General features: G+C 39.7%; 1 protein-coding gene across 1 annotated transcript in view; it reads left to right on the forward strand.

Moving 5' to 3' along the window:
- Window positions 1-19,698, forward strand: part of LOC126424798 (uncharacterized) — a 106,153-nt gene that overhangs the window by 34,896 nt on the left and 51,559 nt on the right. Inside the window, exon 4 of the mRNA XM_050087585.1 lies at window positions 14,122-14,241. Coding sequence (XP_049943542.1) covers window positions 14,122-14,241 — 120 coding nt within the window. The remainder of the gene's footprint in view (window positions 1-14,121; window positions 14,242-19,698) is intronic.

Consider the following 19,698-nt stretch of genomic DNA (forward strand, 5'->3'; position numbering starts at 1 on the left):
GTTGAATTAAGTGTGTCTCTTGCTCGTTTCTGTCATTTACCACCACCATCAGCAGTGACAACACACAAGAAGTGGAATAGAAATTTACCAAACAACTTGCTTTGATTAAATTTAATGCTCACTCTGGCTGCGACATTTGTGATGAAGTACTCAGAACTCTACTGAACGCTCATCAGTTATTGTCGAATGCACGACGTAGGTGTGCAGAATGAGCCTAAACTTCACTGTCGTAGTTTGTCACTCTAGCTGTAACACTTCCTATTGGAAGACACAGGAAACATTACATGTGTGTTCACACTGGTATACAAGCAAAACTGTTTCAGTTGCTCTTTCATTTGATGTATGATTTATAATTATAAGTTGAATGTAATAAATACAACAAAGCCTTGAAACCCCAATATCCATACTAAAACAATCGTTATTAAATTTTTAAATTTGGTCAGTGATTATATATAATATCGGAAATCAAATTTACGTTACCCCTGGGAGCCATTAGACAGGCAACCTGCCCGTGGGGCTGGGTGACTGTTTCAGGCATTGAGTATTGCAGGTGGTTGCAAAATTGTAACACCAATTGAATTGCTTGTTTCTAAAAGGGGACAATACACATCATAAATTATTCAGGAGGAAGAAAACACTTTCCATATCCTTCCTTAGCAATGTAATATCCAATTTCTTTCTGCTGTGTAAAACAGTACATTTTCTAAGGGCGAAGGCACGTTTGCGGAGGGAATGTAAATAAATAAATAAATAAATTTTCCCAAATTTCTCCACCCTTTAACGTGTTTTGGCGAGAACACAACCACCTAACCTTTGTGCACATCGTTGGTTACCAACCCAAATTCACCACAGGATCAACATAGCCCATCTTTAACCAACACTTTTTTGACTTTTTTCACACCAGATCTCCAGTTGCTTTCTAGTTCACCTTTATCTCTCCCCATATATTTTTATTTTCATTTTCATTTCAGCCTCATGTTACACTTTCCACCTTCTAATACCATATCACCCTCACAACGTCCCCACTAAGTTTTATTTACATTCCCTCCGCAAATATGCCTTCGTCCTTAGATATATTTTTCCCACGTGGAATGTTTCCCTGTATTATATACAGTACATTTTCTGGTATGTGTAAGGCTAATATTGTGTAATTTGAAAAATATCTGTAACTACTATGGTGATTTTTATCACATGGCATTATCAACTATAGCGATAAATGAGCTGAATGAGAACGAGGTACTGGCGGAAGTAAAGCTGTGAGGACGGGGCGTGAGTCATGCTTGGGTAGCTCAGTTGGTAGAGCACTTGCCCGTGAAAGGCAAAGGTTCCAAATTCGGGTCTCGGTCCGGCAAGCAGTTTTAATCTGCCAGGAAGTTTGATAAATGAGTTGCTCACGGCCAAGACACCCTATCTTCATTTCTTCACAACCTCAACACCTTCTCTCCCATATGCTTCACCTTGTCCTCCTCAACCTGGCCAACTTCCTCTACATTGACCACCAACTCTCCTATGGCTCCATCCACACCTCTGTCCACATGAAACCCACCAACAGATCGACAATTTGACAGTTGCCATCCCTTCCACACCAAAAAATCCCATACAACCTGGCCTCATGGGGATGGTGTATCTGCAGTGACAAGAACCCCACTTCCCAATATGCTGAGGGTCTCACCAAAGCCTTCCCAGACGGGTACTACCCCCAGACCAAGTTATCAAACAAATCTCCTGCACCATCCCTCCCTCCCTCCCTCCCTCCCCAAATCCTTCCACTACCCCTAAGAACAAGCTACAAAATGAATGCCCCCTTCAGTCACCCAGAACCACCCATAACTGGAACAACAGTACCACATCTTTTGTCTGGGATCTGATTACCTATTGTCGTATCCTGAAATGAGGGACATCCTACCTGAGATCCTTCACCCACCCCCCCCTCCGCCCCCGAAAGTCATGTTCCATTGCCCACCCAACCTCCACAAAATCCTAGTTCATCCCTATGCCACTCTGTCCCAACCCCTTGCCACAGGGATAATATCCCTGTGGAATAACCATGTGCAAGACCTGATCAATCCACCCATCCAGCACTGCCTATCCCAGTCCTGCCACAGGCTTATCACACCCCATCAGAGGCCAGGCCACCTGTGAGAATAGCCATGTTATATACCAGCTCTGCTGCAGTCATTCCACAGCATTTTATATTGGAATATATAGGATGAATGACCACCACCATACTGTGGCCAAAGCAAAGTAGACTACCTTGTACACAAAGATAATGTGCTTGATTTTAATGGCTGCTTCCCAACACTAGCCATTTGGATCTTCAACTCCACCATCAGTTTCTCTGAAATGCTTAGATGTGCATTATCTTACAACACATTCTCCTCTACCGAAATCATCTCTGCTTCAACGTAAGGTAACCTACACCCTTTCACCTGACAGTTTCACCCCTTCTGTCCTGTCAACTTCTCCCTATTCTAATCTCCCACCCTCTTTGTGTGCTGTCCTCTGTCAACACACCCACATGGCTTTCTTTTTTCACCTCCTCCCCCTTCCACATCTCCTTGCCTCCTGACACTGTGCCTGTTGGAATGTGGTCCATGCACACTCTGCCAGACAGCCCTCTGCTCTCCCCCTTTCGCTGCTTTCCCACCTCCCTCTGGATTGCTTCTTCCATTCTATGTGACAGTTGCATTCCGATCCGAGCTGCCAGAGAAGTTGATCATGTGTGTGTGAGATGTGCTTGCTTGTGTGAATGAATATATGTGTGTTTCCTTTTCTGGTGAAGGGTTTGACCAAAAGCTGATGTGTAAGTGTCGTTTCGTTGTTCCTGTCTCTAACTCAATGAGTCATCTTTGCAGTGAGTAACGATATCTGTTTTCTTACATTGTTGAGGTAGCAAATATATGTTAAGGCACTTACTTAAATTACATGAAAGTAAAAACTCATACTTAATGAATGACAGTACTTTGCACACTATAAATGTAATGTAAAGTATGCATGTCGGGAGTGTACCATTTTACAGAAAAATTACAATACGTAATCATAGTACGAGGTACATTTAAATGATAGCAAAAAACTCATTGCTTTTACATACTTTCGAACCTGAGCCATTGAATATGTTTAACATCATCTTTATAACCATAAGTATTAAAAAAAAAGCCCTATGTTCATGAGAAATGGATAAAAAACATGTTACAAATCATGATTGGCCTCTTGTTCACAAAATTATGCAAAGTTTATACAAAAATGAATACAAAGCATGCTACAAAAAATTATTGATTCTACTCATTTTTCAATCATCTTCATCCACTTCTACGTAGGCTGCACCTTCAGCTGATTATGAGAACTTGATACTATTGGTAATATACGTAACTAAGTTTCTGAATGTCATCTTTCTTTATGTTTATGAGAACTGTCTAATCATATGCTCCTGTTTCAGGAAGCTCAGTGTTCTTTTTGGTAAAACATGTCTTGGCTTTCATTAATGTAGAGGCAATGACTTTGTGTCTTTCAATATAGGACTTAGCCTTTTCTTTTCTGAATAGTGCTGATGGTACAGAAAATAATGGGGAGCAAATGATACTTTGTCATGCTTTCTAGTGCCTGTTCCCATTATTTTGGTTAAGATGATGATCTTTTTGTACAAAGGGATTCATCAGGTTTTAGAATTCACTGTTTTTGTTTTTTTTTTTTTTCTGCATAAACTACGTAATATACGTAACTAAGTTTCTGAATGTCATCTTTCTTTATGTTTATGAGAACTGTCTAATCATATGCTCCTGTTTCAGGAAGCTCAGTGTTCTTTTTGGTAAAACATGTCTTGGCTTTCATTAATGTAGAGGCAATGACTTTGTGTCTTTCAATATAGGACTTAGCCTTTTCTTTTCTGAATAGTGCTGATGGTACAGAAAATAATGGGGAGCAAATGATACTTTGTCATGCTTTCTAGTGCCTGTTCCCATTATTTTGGTTAAGATGATGATCTTTTTGTACAAAGGGATTCATCAGGTTTTAGAATTCACTGTTTTTGTTTTTTTTTTTTTTTTTTCTGCATAAACTTCAAAATGAATGAGCAGCTGGATTTGGTGATAAGTGACTTATACTTATCTGGAATAAGTACTCGGTTGCGCATTCGTAACTTTCTTTTTGGACATCTAATTTGTCATCAGATGGTAGATAAGAGTGGCCTCCAATGGGGAAATAGTAGTAGGTTTTGTCAAATCTGCCAGTGTTTGTTAAGAATAAGAACATTTTTACAACCACATGATTGTGATTTTGACGTCTGTGTGCGTTGTTAAAAAAAGTGGAGTTCTCTTTTGGAGACAGTTCCCAATATAATGGTACAATAAGGTGCACACTTCATTAAGGCCTTCTTACCTTGGCCCCTCATAACAATAATAAAGTGTACCTCTCTTTTTCTTCATGTTGTGTATCTCAAAAACCCTTAGCATACTATAAAAAGTCATCAGCCTTACCTTTTTTGTTTTCTCCTTTTTTCATTATTATTTGATGTTTCAAACTCTGAGCTGCTCAACATAATATAAGAACTGGAATGCTTTTCAGCAAAAGTCACTGGTTGGTTCAGCATGTTTCCAGGCCTTCTACAAGTTCATTTCTAATATGTGACAACTCCTGGAGTTTTCCCCTATTAGAAATAATTGCAGATTTAAGTCAGATTTCTAAAAGCATCAAGACAATGACAGTATCGCATTTTAATTCCAGACAATGCATCAATATCTCGAATTGAAACTTACAAAATCTGCGTTTTAAGCTTTTGAAGAATTATCCCCTTTTAGTAATAAGTGATTCAGTTATCTGTAGAATTGGAATTAGTGACTGCAACTTACCTCGGGGAAGATCAGTTTAGGTTCTACGGGGATGTAGGAACACCTTGGGGAAGTACTTAACCTATGACTTATCTTAGAAGGTAGATTGAATAAGGACCAACCTACCTTTAGAGTGGAAGATTATCTACAGCCTTTACAGAAATGAAACTGCATTTATGGGAGTCGAAGGATATGAAGTGGAGGTGGTGGTTGATAAGGGAGTCCGGCAGGATTGTGGTCTATTCCAGGTGTTATTCAGTCTGTATGTAGTGCAAGGAGTAAGAGAAACCGATGACATTGCAATTCTGCCAGAGACTGCTAAAGACTTGGAAGATCAGTTGAATGGAATGGATGGTATATGAAAGAGTTTATAACACAAACGTCAACAAAAGTAGAAAAGTGGTACTGGAATGTAATCAAATTAAATTAGGTGATAGTGAGAGATTTAGATTAGAAATAGACACATTAAAAGCAGTAGATGAGTTTTGTTATTCAGGCAGCAAAATAAATAACAATAACAGAAGTAGAAAGAATGTATTAAGAACTGACCACAAAAAGGAAATAATTTCTGATAAAGAGAGATTTGTTAACATCAAATATAAAATTTTTAGGAATGCTTTTTTGAAGGTATTTGTCTGGAATGTAGCCTTCCACAAAAGTGAAATGTGGATGATAAACAGTTCAGACAAGAAGACAATAGAAGCTATTGGAATGTAATGCTATAGAAGAATGATTGGTTAACTAATGAAGAGATGCTGAATCAAATTGAAGACAGAAAAAATTGATAGCAGAACTTGACTAAAAGAAGATATTAGTTTTCAGGGCACAGTCTGCGGCATCAAGGAATCATCAATTTGGAAATGAAAAGAAGTATTCTTCTTCTTGTGGCTTTGCAATCCTCTGTGGGTCTTTGCCTCCTTAACAGTTTCCTTCCATTCTGTGTTCTTGTTTACTTTCCTTCTCCATCCACAGATTCCTAGGGCTCTGATCTTTTCTTTCACTTCATCCAGCCACCATTTATGTGGTCTTTCTTTTAATCTTCTACCTGTCGGTGTCTGTTGGAAGACCTTTGTATTTGTGTCCTCTATTCTTTTACTTTTAATTAGCCCTATTATTTCAGCTCCCTGTATGAGGTGATCCAACTCATAATTTGTCCTTGATCTCTGTGTACTATCATTATTTCAGATTCCTCCATAAATTTTCCATAGTATTCTTCATTCAAATATTCAGAGTTGTTGATTGATATTGCTGGTTAGCATCCATGCCTTACATCCATGTGTAACTACTGGTCTGATTGTAACTTTATATGTAGTGATTTTTAGTTGTCAGTTTACCAAACATATTACCACTTAAAATGTGGGCTTTTATTTCAGTGGACATGGAATTTATTTTAATAATATAAACTCCTTGGTATTCAAAATCCTCTACATGCTCAAAATTAAAACCTGCTGCTGACCATATCCAGATTATTGTCCTCGGTTCTATAGAGTTACATATATTTGTTTTCTGATTTGTTAATTTCCAGACCCGTATGCCATGCGGCTTCTTTCAATTTCACCACTATTCTCTCCAGTGACATCATTTGTATACTAATTACTGCAGTGTTGTCAGCGTATGCCACCAACTGCATGGTTCTTATACCTATGTGCCCAGTTATTTGGAGTCTTTCCATAATGGCTTCTAAGGTCGAATTGAAAGGCATTGTGAGAAGGGCATTATCTTTTGTAACTCCTTTATTGATATTGAAACAGTCAGCTAATTCCCTATCCACCTTCATGATTGTCTTAGAACTTTTTGAGATTGCCCTAATAACAAAAATATATTTGGATAGTGTGCCAAACAATTTTGTCTTCTAACATATCTTCCCTATTTAGACTATTGAATGCATGATTTTTTCCCCCTTTATTTTCCCCATAATAATTTCAGAGCCCAAAACCATTTGATTAATAGGAAAATTCCGTACTTGTTGGATGCATAATTGAAGAAGCACATGTAGTTGTGTATTTGGTAAAGTTGAGTAGAAAGGTCATTTTGAGGGTTAGAGCTGTCTTTGTTATGTGTGAGGATTTGTTGTGGAGCACATTCTGTTTTGGATGTTCTAATTATTTGCCCGAGGTAATCCTTATGGGTATTGTGCGGCTGCAGGAACTGCAGTGCTGTGCCCAACGTCATTACAAGTGCAGCGAAGAGACTGCTGCGTTGTATGCAGCCCTGAGGACTATCAATGGCTTGACCACAGTGTATTGCAGTAATATCAATACATAGTACCTACCTCCATTTATATATATATATATATATATATATATATATATATATATATATATATATATATATATATATATATATATATATATATATATATATAAAAAAAACAAAGATGAGGTGACTTACCGAACAAAAGCGCTGGCAGGTCGATAGACACACAAACACAAACATACACACAAAATTCAAGCTTTCGCAACAAACTGTTGCCTCATCAGGAAAGAGGGAAGGAGAGGGGAAGACGAAAGGAAGTGGGTTTTAAAGGAGAGGGTAAGGAGTCATTCCAATCCCGGGAGCGGAAAGACTTACCTTAGGGGGAAAAAAGGACAGGTATACACTCGCACACACGCACATATCCATCCACACATACAGACACAAGCAGACAAGGTCTGGTCTGCTTGTGTCTGTATGTGTGGATGGATATGTGTTTGTGTGCGAGTGTATACCTGTCATTTTTTCCCCCTAAGGTAAGTCTTTCCGCTCCCGGGATTGGAATGACTCCTTACCCTCTCCTTTAAAACCCACTTCCTTTCGTCTTCCCCTCTCCTTCCCTCTTTCCTGATGAGGCAACAGTTTGTTGCGAAAGCTTGAATTTTGTGTGTATGTTTGTGTTTGTTTGTGTGTCTATCGACCTGCCAGCGCTTTTGTTCGGTAAGTCACCTCATCTTTGTTTTTATATATAATTTTTCCCACGTGGAATGTTTCCTTCCATTATATTGATATCTTTATATTGTTCAAAATACAAAATTAAAACAATTTAAATTTTTCCTTCAAAAAAATCTGATACAATTTCTTTCTAACAGAAATTGGCTGTACTCTTTTGTGAAACCACATTAAAGAGAGATTTATGGTCTAATGTCAGACTTATTATTGATATCATTACAAAATTATGGTTAATAAAATTTGTAACTCTATATTGGTTAAAACACTACAGTTGTCAGTCTGCGTAAACATAGAACTATAGGCATGAAATCTACAACTTGGTGTTGACTAGGTGGTCACTTGGTTCAAGGATGACCTGGGTGAAAAAGAGGGCTGTAATTGTCATGTTACAGTGCTTCGTGAGGAGGAATGTTTACGCCTGTTATTAGCTTGTACCAACCTAAGACCATGTATGTAGTATGGATTAGCATTTTGGACATGGAAGTAACAGTGATTCGTGAAAGCCCATTATAGAGATGGCTGTCTTCAAATTAAAGCTGTTGTAACACAACACATTGAGCAGAGGGAAGGTTGCTACCAAAGTCATTATTGTCACATCATTATTAGCATAGTTTACCAATGTTCCAAACACTGCAAACCTACAATAAAAAGGCTGACTTTTAACAGAAATAAATTGCACTTTTTGCAAAAATCTATATGAAATGGTAAAGATCGTGATATGCCAAAAAAAAAAACATAAAATAATATATAGAACCGTTAATGACGGGAAAGCATTGTATTGAGAACATAGAACTTCTGTCAGGACTGACAAAAATGACTGGTAAAATTGGGAAACATAAAATGCTGAACTTAAAAATGGGGCTTTACTGTGTACATAACTTTTTGTTGTAGCAATTTTATTTTAATTGGTGAACTGTCAGTGTTTGAACCGAATGTAAGTCAAAGATAAAAACGCATGCTAATTGTTAATCTCTTGTCTGATGTGTGGCCAACATGTAATAAAATCCAACTGTAACTCCCGGTTGGTGGAATACTGATTAAATTGAGATTGAAGATGATTTTGTCCAGTCGGGAATTTCTCAACTACTAAGAGACAAATATGTAGCTTATTCATAACACACATAATGACCTAGCTCTCACAGTCACAGCCTTCTCAAAATCCATGTAGATAATGTTGACTTCTACATTATATTCATATGTTTTTTCTCCTGTATTTGTTTCAGTATGAATATCTGGTCCACAGCTGATCTGTTATGCCTAAAGCCTCACTGATAATCACCCAATATGACTTCCATATTAGGCACTATTCTATAGTATAGAGTTCCGGATAAAATTTGTATACTAAATTCAACAGTGTGATCCTTCTGTAGTAAGAGCAACATGCTTTGTCACTTTATAAGAAGGAACATGGCGGTATAGGTTTAAAATAATTGGCTGCAAGAATAAAGAGCAAGGCAAAAGCTTGATTATGGTAAGCAGGCTCAAATGTATAACTGGCTGCGCATTGGTGAAGGGCCTTGGGACAGTACAGACAGCTGTATCAAAAGAGCACAACAGTGTTCTTGTTACTGGGGTTCAGAGTCATGTAAAATTTTGCAAATGGCGCCGTGCTTGCATTTTGACTAAAAAATACAAATAAATGGTATTGCAGTCAAAAGATGGCAATGTTGGTTTTTTCTTATTTTTTCTGCAATATTCATTTCTTTCTTCTCGTTTATATACACTACTGGCCATCAAAATTGCTACACCAAGAAGAAATGCAGATGATAAACGGGTATTCATTGGACACATATATTATACTAGAATTGACATGTGATTACATTTTCACGCAATTTGGGTGCATAGATCCTGAGAAATCAGTACCCAGAACAACCACCTCTGGTTGTAATAACGGCCTTGATACATCTGTGCATTGAGTCAAACAGAGCTTGGATGGTGTGTACAGGTACAGCTGCCCATGCAGCTTCAACACGATACCACAGTTCATCAAGAGTAGTGACTGGCATATTGTGACAAGCCAGTTACTCGCCCACCATTGACCAGACATTTTCAGTTGCTGAGAGATCTGGAGAATGTGCTGGCAAGGGCAGCAGTCGCACATTTTCTGCATCCAGAAAGGTCAGTACCGAACCTGCAACATGCGGTCGTGCATTATCCTGCTGCGGAAATGTAGGGTTTCACAGGGATCGAACGAAGGGTAGAGCCACGGGTCGTAACACATCTGAAATGTAACATCCACTGTTCAAAATGCCGTCAATGCGAACAAGAGGTAACCGAGACGTGTAACCCCATACCATCACGCCCGGTGATATGCCAGTATGGCGATGATGATTACACACTTCCAATGTGTGTTCACCGCGATGTCGCCAAACACGGATGCGACCATCATGATGCTGTAAACAGAACCTGGATTCATCTGAAAAAATGACGTTTTGCCATTCGTGCACCCAGGTTCGTCGTTGAGTACACCATCGCAGGCGCTCCTGTCTGTGATACAGCCTCAAGGGTAACTGCAGCCATGGTCACCGAGCTGAGAGTCCATGCTGCTGCAAACGTTGTTGAACTGTTCGTGCAGATGGTTGTTGTCTTGCAAACGTCCCCATCTGTTGACGCAGGGATCGAGACGTGGCTGCACGATCCGTTACAGCCATGCGGATAAGATGCCTGTAATCTCGACTGCTAGTGATACGAGGCCGTTGGGATCCAGTACAGCGTTCCATGTTACCCTCCTGACCCCACCGATTCCATATTCTTCTAACAGTCATTGGATCTCGACCAACTCGAGCAGCAATGTCGCGATATGATAAACCACAATCATGATAGGCTACAATCCAACCTTTATCAGAGTTGGAAACATGATGGTATGCATTTCTCCTCCTTAGATGAGGCATCACAACGATGTTACACCAGGCAATGCCGGTCAACTGCTGTTTGTGTATGAGAAATCGGTTGGAAACTTTCCTCATGTCAGCACGTTGTAGGTGTCGCCACTGGCGCCAGCCTTGTGTGAATGCTCTGAAAAGCTAATCATTTGCATATCACAGCATCTTCTTCCTGTCGGTTAAATTTCGCATCTGTAGCACGTAATCTTCGTGGTGTAGCAATTTTAATGGCCAGTAGTGTAAAAACTCTGCATATTGAACTGGTTAATGTAACTTTTCTTTTCAAATTATGTTCCAACAGTATTTTATTTTATTAATGAAAAACATCCTATAATGAATGACATTACATATAGACACACAAAGCCAGCTTACAAAACTCAAAACAATGAGTTACAACATTTTGAAAACCACCAGCAATAAAATCCCGGTATACTCGTGCACTGGACTTTGACTAAAAGATCCTGAAACTTAAGTCATTGTTTAGTTTCTCTGTATCTATGAAGTCCAATTGTGTATTTCACAATGGCTTCCTGTGAATATAAATCCTGAAGGAGCTGATTGCAGTACAGTGTATGTATTTATCTTGTACCATTGGTGAGCACTTGTCGCTAAACTGACAAAATGTTGTCAGTTCGTCTCTGATGACGTAAGATCACATTCTTCTTCACTTTCTGAGCTGCTAAATTCAATTTCAGACTCAGGATAACTATAGTAATCTTTTTTTTTTTTTTTTTTTTTTTAAAGCATTGCCCTAACAACAGTATAGGAGAGAGTCTGAAAGCATGCATTTTGTTGTCTAGTATCCAAAGTTGCACACAGTGAAGGTGGTATCTAATGCCAACCACCTCAACCAAAACATGACAACTAGGCTTCAAATGTAGTAGCAGACACACTCACATGTGACTGTCAATGCTGAAATGTATATAAACTGGTTTTTATTTTTTCGAGGGTCTCTTCTTACGTAGCCAGAGGGATTTTAAGTTTCTGTCAAGATGACCAAAACGAGGTAACCCAGGGTTATTAACTATATTATAAAGCATTCTCAGATGGATTTCAAAGCCACTGTGTCACAGTTTTAGAATCTACAACTTCATCTCATTTTCTGGGCTTTTACGTAAAATAAACTTTAGAAACGAACCACGAACCACTTGGAACAACTTTGCGTGGCACTTATCATTATGAATTTTTAAATGTGTCGATAAGCAGTTTATTTATAGTATGGTTACAATGTTTGTAGGTAATTGTTAAATTATGCAGAATGACTTCATATAGCATGATGGCTAATGGAACGGACACTGCTGAAAAGCCTGCTTCGGCCCCTCTACATATTTCCTCTCTCTTTTCTGCTGCCTTTTATTTTGAGTGCGCCCTCCAGTCCATAACAATACATTTCTCTCTCTCTCTCTCTCTCTCTCTCTCTCTCTCTCTCTCTCTCTCTCACACACACACACACACACACACACACACACACACACACACACACAGAGAGAGAGAGAGAGAGAGAGAGAGAGAGAGAGAGAGAGATTCCAGACATGGTGTGTCTCTGTGGTTGGCTGATACTCACAGCTTTAATTGGCTTTTTGATTAAACGTCCATTTCACAACCGTAAGTGTAAAAAACTCAGATTCTAAACTTCCCCTTTTTCGGGCACGTGGAAAAGGCTTAGCTTTGAAAACATTTAGTGCACCAAAATCACTCTTGGTCATTATTACTTGTCTCCTTCTTCTTTTTGATTCCATCCAGTCCTCCTCTTCATCCACCATAAATTCAAAAGCTTGTCACCCAGTTTTATGACTTCATTGTTAATTTGCTCAATAAGAACTCTGTGGTGATTACACAAAAGTTTAGTTTGATTATATTTATGCCTTATTTTTGTGTGACTGCTCTGTAAAGTTAGTGGGTTATTTTTTTTACCCAGGAGTATTCATTCATTTTACACTCCTGGAAATTGAAATAAGAACACCGTGAATTCATTGTCCCAGGAAGGGGAAACTTTGACACATTCCTGGGGTCAGATACATCACATGATCACACTGACAGAACCACAGGCACATAGACACAGGCAACAGAGCATGCACAATGTCGGCACTAGTACAGTGTATATCCACCTTTCGCAGCAATGCAGGCTGCTATTCTCCCATGGAGACGATCGTAGAGATGCTGGATGTAGTCCTGTGGAACGGCTTGCCATGCCATTTCCACCTGGCGCCTCAGTTGGACCAGCGTTCGTGCTGGACGTGCAGACCGCGTGAGACGACGCTTCATCCAGTCCCAAACATGCTCAATGGGGGACAGATCCGGAGATCTTGCTGGCCAGGGTAGTTGACTTACACCTTCTAGAGCACGTTGGGTGGCACGGGATACATGCGGACGTGCATTGTCCTGTTGGAACAGCAAGTTCCCTTGCCGGTCTAGGAATGGTAGAACGATGGGTTCGATGACGGTTTGGATGTACCGTGCACTATTCAGTGTCCCCTCGACGATCACCAGTGGTGTACGGCCAGTGTAGGAGATCGCTCCCCACACCATGATGCCGGGTGTTGGCCCTGTGTGCCTCGGTCGTATGCAGTCCTGATTGTGGCGCTCACCTGCACGGCGCCAAACACACATACGACCATCATTGGCACCAAGGCAGAAGCGACTCTCATCGCTGAAGACGACACGTCTCCATTCGTCCCTCCATTCATGCCTGTTGCGACACCACTGGAGGCGGGCTGCACGATGTTGGGGCGTGAGCGGAAGATGGCCTAACGGTGTGCGGGACCGTAGCCCAGCTTCATGGAGACGGTTGCGAATGGTCCTCGCCGATACCCCAGGAGCAACAGTGTCCCTAATTTGCTGGGAAGTGGCGGTGTGGTCCCCTATGGCACTGCGTAGGATCCTACGGTCTTGGCGTGCATCCGTGCGTCGCTGCGGTCCGGTCCCAGGTCGACGGGCACTTGCACCTTCCGCCGACCACTGGCGACAACATCGATGTACTGTGGAGACCTCACGCCCCACGTGTTGAGCAATTCGGCGGTACGTCCACCCGGCCTCCCGCATGCCCACTATACGCCCTCGCTCAAAGTCCGTCAACTGCACATACGGTTCACGTCCACGCTGTCGCGGCATGCTACCAGTGTTAAAGACTGCGATGGAGCTCCGTATGCCACGGCAAACTGGCTGACACTGACGGCGGCGATGCACAAATGCTGCGCAGCTAGCGCCATTCGACGGCCAACACCGCGGTTCCTGGTGTGTCCACTGTGCCGTGCGTGTGATCATTGCTTGTACAGCCCTCTCGCAGTGTCCGGAGCAAGTATGGTGGGTCTGACACACCGTTGTCAATGTGTTCTTTTTTCCATTTCCAGGAGTGTATTTACTCTTTGAGATTACTTTACCATTTTATTGAGAGCAATTTATGAACTGAACTGTCTTATCACTTCAAAGTCTCGTCACAGTGAAGTGAAAGGAAGCGGTTACAATTTTATTCCCATTTATATGTTTTTCAGATGATGCCACCATCCCAACCAAGGTTTTCAAAAATGACATTTGTAGGTTGATTGATTTGCCAGAGCGCCATACGGATCCTGGATCAGAGACTGAATTTTCATTTCAGGAAGAAGAAACAGGTACGACTTCACTTCATTTACATTCATATTTTGTAGTATAGAGGGATGAGCATTGGCTATTTCTCACAGCAGCATGTGATGTGACTTTAAAGATATTTTGTGTGTTCCACTGGCAATAATTGACTGAGTTGCCATGGCTTCTACAGTTATGACACAGCAGATAGTTTGAAGATGCAGAAGATGCTTTCAGTGCTGTAAGAATACTACGTGTACTGCATTGTGGTGTAGAAGTTGCAAATGTGTGTCACAGTACATAAAATGTTTCTTTGTGAAGCAACCACCACTACTTATTGTTACTGTCTGTGGTTTCACCATCAAAATTTTTCGTCTTCAAAATAAAGCTGTTATGATTGATGCCAATTTACATTTTTTTCCACTTACAGATCTTCTAAGTTACTGTAACTGAGTCCCTGCAAACTTTTTTTCCCTCCAGTATTTATAAGACGCATAAAATGGGTAAAAAACATTGAGACAGTAGAATTGGTGTATCTTGAGATAAGTGTGAAATATGTATATGTCAACAAAATGACCTGATTTGATGCATAGGAGGTAAGAAACTGCTGCACGATTGATATCTCTACACCTATCTCAGGAAAGAAGTATCTCACTGTTCAGTGCTTACACAGCTGTCAGTAATACAATAGCAGGCCTGTGCCTTTTGTTGGGATCTGGCATCCACTTTCTGTTTCTTTCTTTTCTGTCAGCATTTAAGAACAGAGCAGTGCATTTAACTTACTCTTTCATTTGTGTGTTATGATCTGCCATTAACAACACTGTAGCCTGTGGGTAAAAAGTTTAGATGCAAAATGATCTACAAAGAATACACTTTGATTCCTGGCATCATATACAAGTTGAAATTGATTCACTACAAATAAATTTTGCTTACTGTGTACAAAGGTAATAAGATTGCAGATGTACTGTAATGGAACCCTTAATATACTTGGATTTTTTTAGGAGTGCAACTCGGTTTTCTTCACTTCATGTTTTGGGTATTTCTGATGATGGTTTTTTTGATGTCTTAATATTACAGACATATTGTTTGAAGAATGGAAAAGAAAATTAAGAATGCGCTAGGTGACGATCAGTTTGGCTTTAGGAAAAGTAAAGGGACGAGAGAGGCATTTCTGATGTTACGGTTAATAATGGAAGCAAGGCTAAAGAAAAATCAAGACACTTTCTTAGGATTTGTCGACCTGGAAATAGCGTTCGACAATATAAAATGGTGCAAGCTGTTCGAGATTCTGAAAAAAGTAGGGGTAAGCTATAGGGAGAGACGGGTCATATACAATATGTACAACAACCAAGAGGGAATAAGAAGAGTGGACGATCAAGAACGAAGTGCTCGTATTAAGAAGGGTGTAAGACAAGGCTGTAGCCTTTCGCCCCTACTCTTCAATCTGTACATCGAGGAAGCAATAATGGAAATAAAAGAAAGGTTCAGGAGTGGAATTAAAATGCAAGGTGAAAGGATATCAATGATACGATTCGCTGATCTGCTGAACGGAATGAACAGTCTAATGAGTACACAGTATGGTTTGAGAGTAAATCGGAGAAAGACGAAGGTAATGAGAAGTAGTAGAAATGAGAACAACGAGAAACTTAACATCAGGATTGATGGTCACGAAGTCAATGAAGTTAAGGAATTCTGCTCCTAGGCCGTAAAATAACCAATGACGGACGGAGCAAGGAGGACATCAAAAGCAGACTCGCTATGGCAAAAAAGGCATTTCTGGCCAAGAGAAGTCTACTAATATCAAATACCGGCCTTAATTTGAGGAAGAAATTTCTGAGGATGTACGTCTGGAGTACAGCATTGTATGGTAGTGAAACATGGACTGTGGGAAAACCGGAACAGAAGAGAATCAAAGCATTTGAGATGTGGTGCTATAGACGAATGTTGAAAATTAGGTGGACTGATAAGGTAAGGAATGAAGAGGTTCTACGCAGAATCGGAGAGGAAAGGAATATGTGGAAAACACTGATAAGGAGAAGGGACAGGATGATAGGACATCTGCTAAGACATGAGGGAATGACTTCCATGGTACTAGAGGGAGCTGTAGTGGGCAAAAACTGTAGAGGAAGACAGAGATTAGAATACGTCAAGCAAATAATTGAGGACGTAGGTTGCAAGTGCTACTCTGAGATGAAGAGGTTAGCACAGGAAAGGAATTCGTGGCGGGCTGCATCAAATCAGTCAGTAGACTGATGACAAAAAAAAAAAAAAAAGTTTGAGCTATGCCGAAGTTTAATTCCATATCTTATTACAGATGCAAAGTACATGTAATATATTACTTACATTTACAAGACTACTTGGCAATTGACACTCGTGTGCCTGACAGAGGATTCATCAAACCACTTTCATACTATTTCTCTAGTGTCCTGCTCTCGAACAGTGTGCAGGAAAAATGAATACTTACATTTTTCTCTGCAAGCTCTGATTTCTCTTATTTTATTAGGATGAACATTTCTCCCGAAGCAGGTTGGTGTCAACAAAATAGTTTCACATTTGGAAGATAAAATTGGTGATTGATCTTTAGTGAAAAGGTGTTGCCACAATGAAAAATTCCGTAGTTTTAACGATTGACACCGAAATTCGTGTATCATATCTATGACACTCTCTCTGCTATTTCATCATAGTACAAAATGAGCTGCCGATCTTGAACTTTATGGGTGTTCTTTCCTTACGTTCTTGCTGATAGTATTGTATACCATCATCATTACAAATGCTGGGCTATTTAATTTATTTGTGAAGTGTTATATATGCGAGGCCTGTGACATATTTTTCTCCAGGTGCATTCCTAGGATTTTCATGACCATTTTGCTTCCTGGTTTTTGTAATGGCCTTGCCACAGTGGTAACACAGGTTCCCGTCAGGTCACCAAAGTTAAGCTCTGTAGGCTTGGGCTATCACTTGGGTCTCGTAAATTGACATACGGCCGGGAGAGTGGTATGCTGACCACATGCCCCTCCATATCCGTATCCAGTGACGCCTGTGGGCTGAGGATAACATGCCATCCAACCGGTACTGTAGGGTCTTCATGACCTGTTCGGTTGGAGTTCAGTTTTTTAAATCGTTGTTTTTGTGGTGAATTTGAACATCATTTAACTTGACCTGGTTTTTTTTAAACTGTCGTAACTTTGTTTTTTCGATGTTTAATTTGAAGTAATTTAGATTAAAGCAGTTACCTAATTTTTCTCGAGTATTTAAGATAGTTTGGGGACTTTGGTACATACTATTAGTGTCAGTGATTTCAGATTCGTCATTTGCTAATAAAACTGTGTGACAGTCAATATTAAGGAAAAAAAATGGGAGATATAACTGAGCTTTAAGGAATTCTTTGTGAAATGAAATGGTTTTGCATTCTGAACCACAGTTCCCACTCCCTGATGTTATAACCACTTCTTGTCTTCAGTTTGTTAGGTGGGACCTAAACTGTTCTATTAGAGTGCCCCTAATGCCTTATTTTTTCGAGTTTAGAGAGTAGCAAGCAGTGGTTGACACTATCGAAGGCTGTCAGTAGGTCACAAGAATTTTTTGTGCCGTGTAGGCAGTTGTCTCGAGAGGAGCTAATTTTGTCTACAAAGTGGTTGATAGCAGGTATTGTGCTATTGCCTTTTTGAAACACATACTGATTATTTGAATTTTTTTAAATTTTTGTGTGAAATTTTGAGTTTATATTGTGAGTCCCTTTCCAAATATTTTTGATAGTGGTGGAAGTAGAGGTATTGGGTGATAGTTTCTCATAAATTCTTTTGTGCTGTTTTTGAGTAGTGATTTAACTATTTCGTAATTCAGAGTATCTATAAAACAACATCAAAGACTTATTAACTATTGCGGATAGTGGTTGTGCAGATTATTTTAGAGACTGTGTGTAACACTTTTGTTGTTATTCCATCCCACCTGCTGATCTTTCTTTTTAGTGACAGTATCATATTATTTACATCTTTCGTAGTAATTTTGCTGAATTTCCTGAGAGAAAATTGCTCAGTGCCAAAGAAATTAACCTTATCTGTGTAATCTTGTACATTAATATTTGATTTTTTTTTACATTTGTAAAGAATTCATTAAACAGTGCTGAAATTTGAGCAGGATTTTAAGAGTTTGGCCCTTTGTCTTGATTTTGGAAATATTGGGACCTCTAGCTATAGTGCATGTTTCAGCTTTGATCGCTGACTAAAATGTCTTTGATTTGTTCTTACTACCCAAGATAAATGTATTATTTGCCAGTTCTTTTGTGCCGTTCTGAAAATATTTTTGTACCTTTTATATAGACAACAAAGTTGGGACGTTAGCTGTGTTTTAGTTCCCCATGTCGCTGTCTTTTCTAACAGTTAATGTTTTTATTCCTTCAGCAACCCTCTTTACTTCATTTGCTACTTCTTTATGCTGTACAGCAAGAGGGGAAGCATCATTAAAAAGTGAGCTGGAAGTTTTCCAAGAATTTAGACAAAATTTCAAATACTGTACTGTGTTCTGTAGTACAGTCTGTTATTTTACCTGTGATGGAATAAGTTCATATTTTTTTGTAAAACTGCCATTTGGTGCTGGCTTTTTTTTTTTAAAGCAAGGTTCCATTGTTGGTCACTCCATAAATAGGCACAATGATCAGGCAGTCCTAAATATAAACAAAAATTATTTTTCTCGGTATAAGTAAAATTTGTTAAAATATTTTCTTTATATATTGTTGATGGTTTGTTTACTCGAGTAAAATCAGTGAAATTAGCATAAAAACCCAATTTTTGAATAGTCAATGAATTTTGCCGAGCTATTTGTTGTGACTTGGCAAGACAGCCAAGCCACTAGGAGGTGAAGCCGAAAGGCACGCGTTTAAGCTCACGCAGGCTGGCGTGAGGTCTGGAACAGTTAAAGGATTTGAGTCTAGCAAATAAAGTACGTAGCTGTTGGAATACTTAACTTTAATCCATAATTTCTGAACATCGGTCTGACGGTACATGCATCACAAGATAAATAGCAATTGATAATGGCGCCTTGCTAGGTCGTAGCAAATGACGTAGCTGAAGGCTATGCTAACTATTGTCTCGGCTAATAAGAGCGTAATCTGTCAGTGAACCATTGCTAGCAAAGTCGACTGTACAACTGGGGCGAGTGCTAGGACGTCTCTCTAGACCTACCGTGTGGCGGCGCCCGGTCTGCAATCACTGACAGTGGCGGCACGCGGGTCGGACGTATACTACCGGACCGCGGCCGATTTAAAGGCTACCACCTAGCAAGTGTGGTGTCTGGCAGTGACACCACACTATTGACTTCAATAACTAAATCTGTGTTGGAATCAGCAACTATTATGACTCTTTCATTGGCTTATGTTTTAAGTTTCTGCAATAGCCACTGGAATTTTGATGAAAGTGGTTCCATTATTTCCACACCTGGAATTCTGTATACAGATAAAATTACAATATTTTGCCTCAACTCTTCACAGCAATTTCCAGATAAGTGTT

The sequence above is a fragment of the Schistocerca serialis genome, chromosome 10 (genome assembly GCF_023864345.2).
Source record: "Schistocerca serialis cubense isolate TAMUIC-IGC-003099 chromosome 10, iqSchSeri2.2, whole genome shotgun sequence".
NCBI lineage: Eukaryota > Metazoa > Arthropoda > Insecta > Orthoptera > Acrididae > Schistocerca > Schistocerca serialis.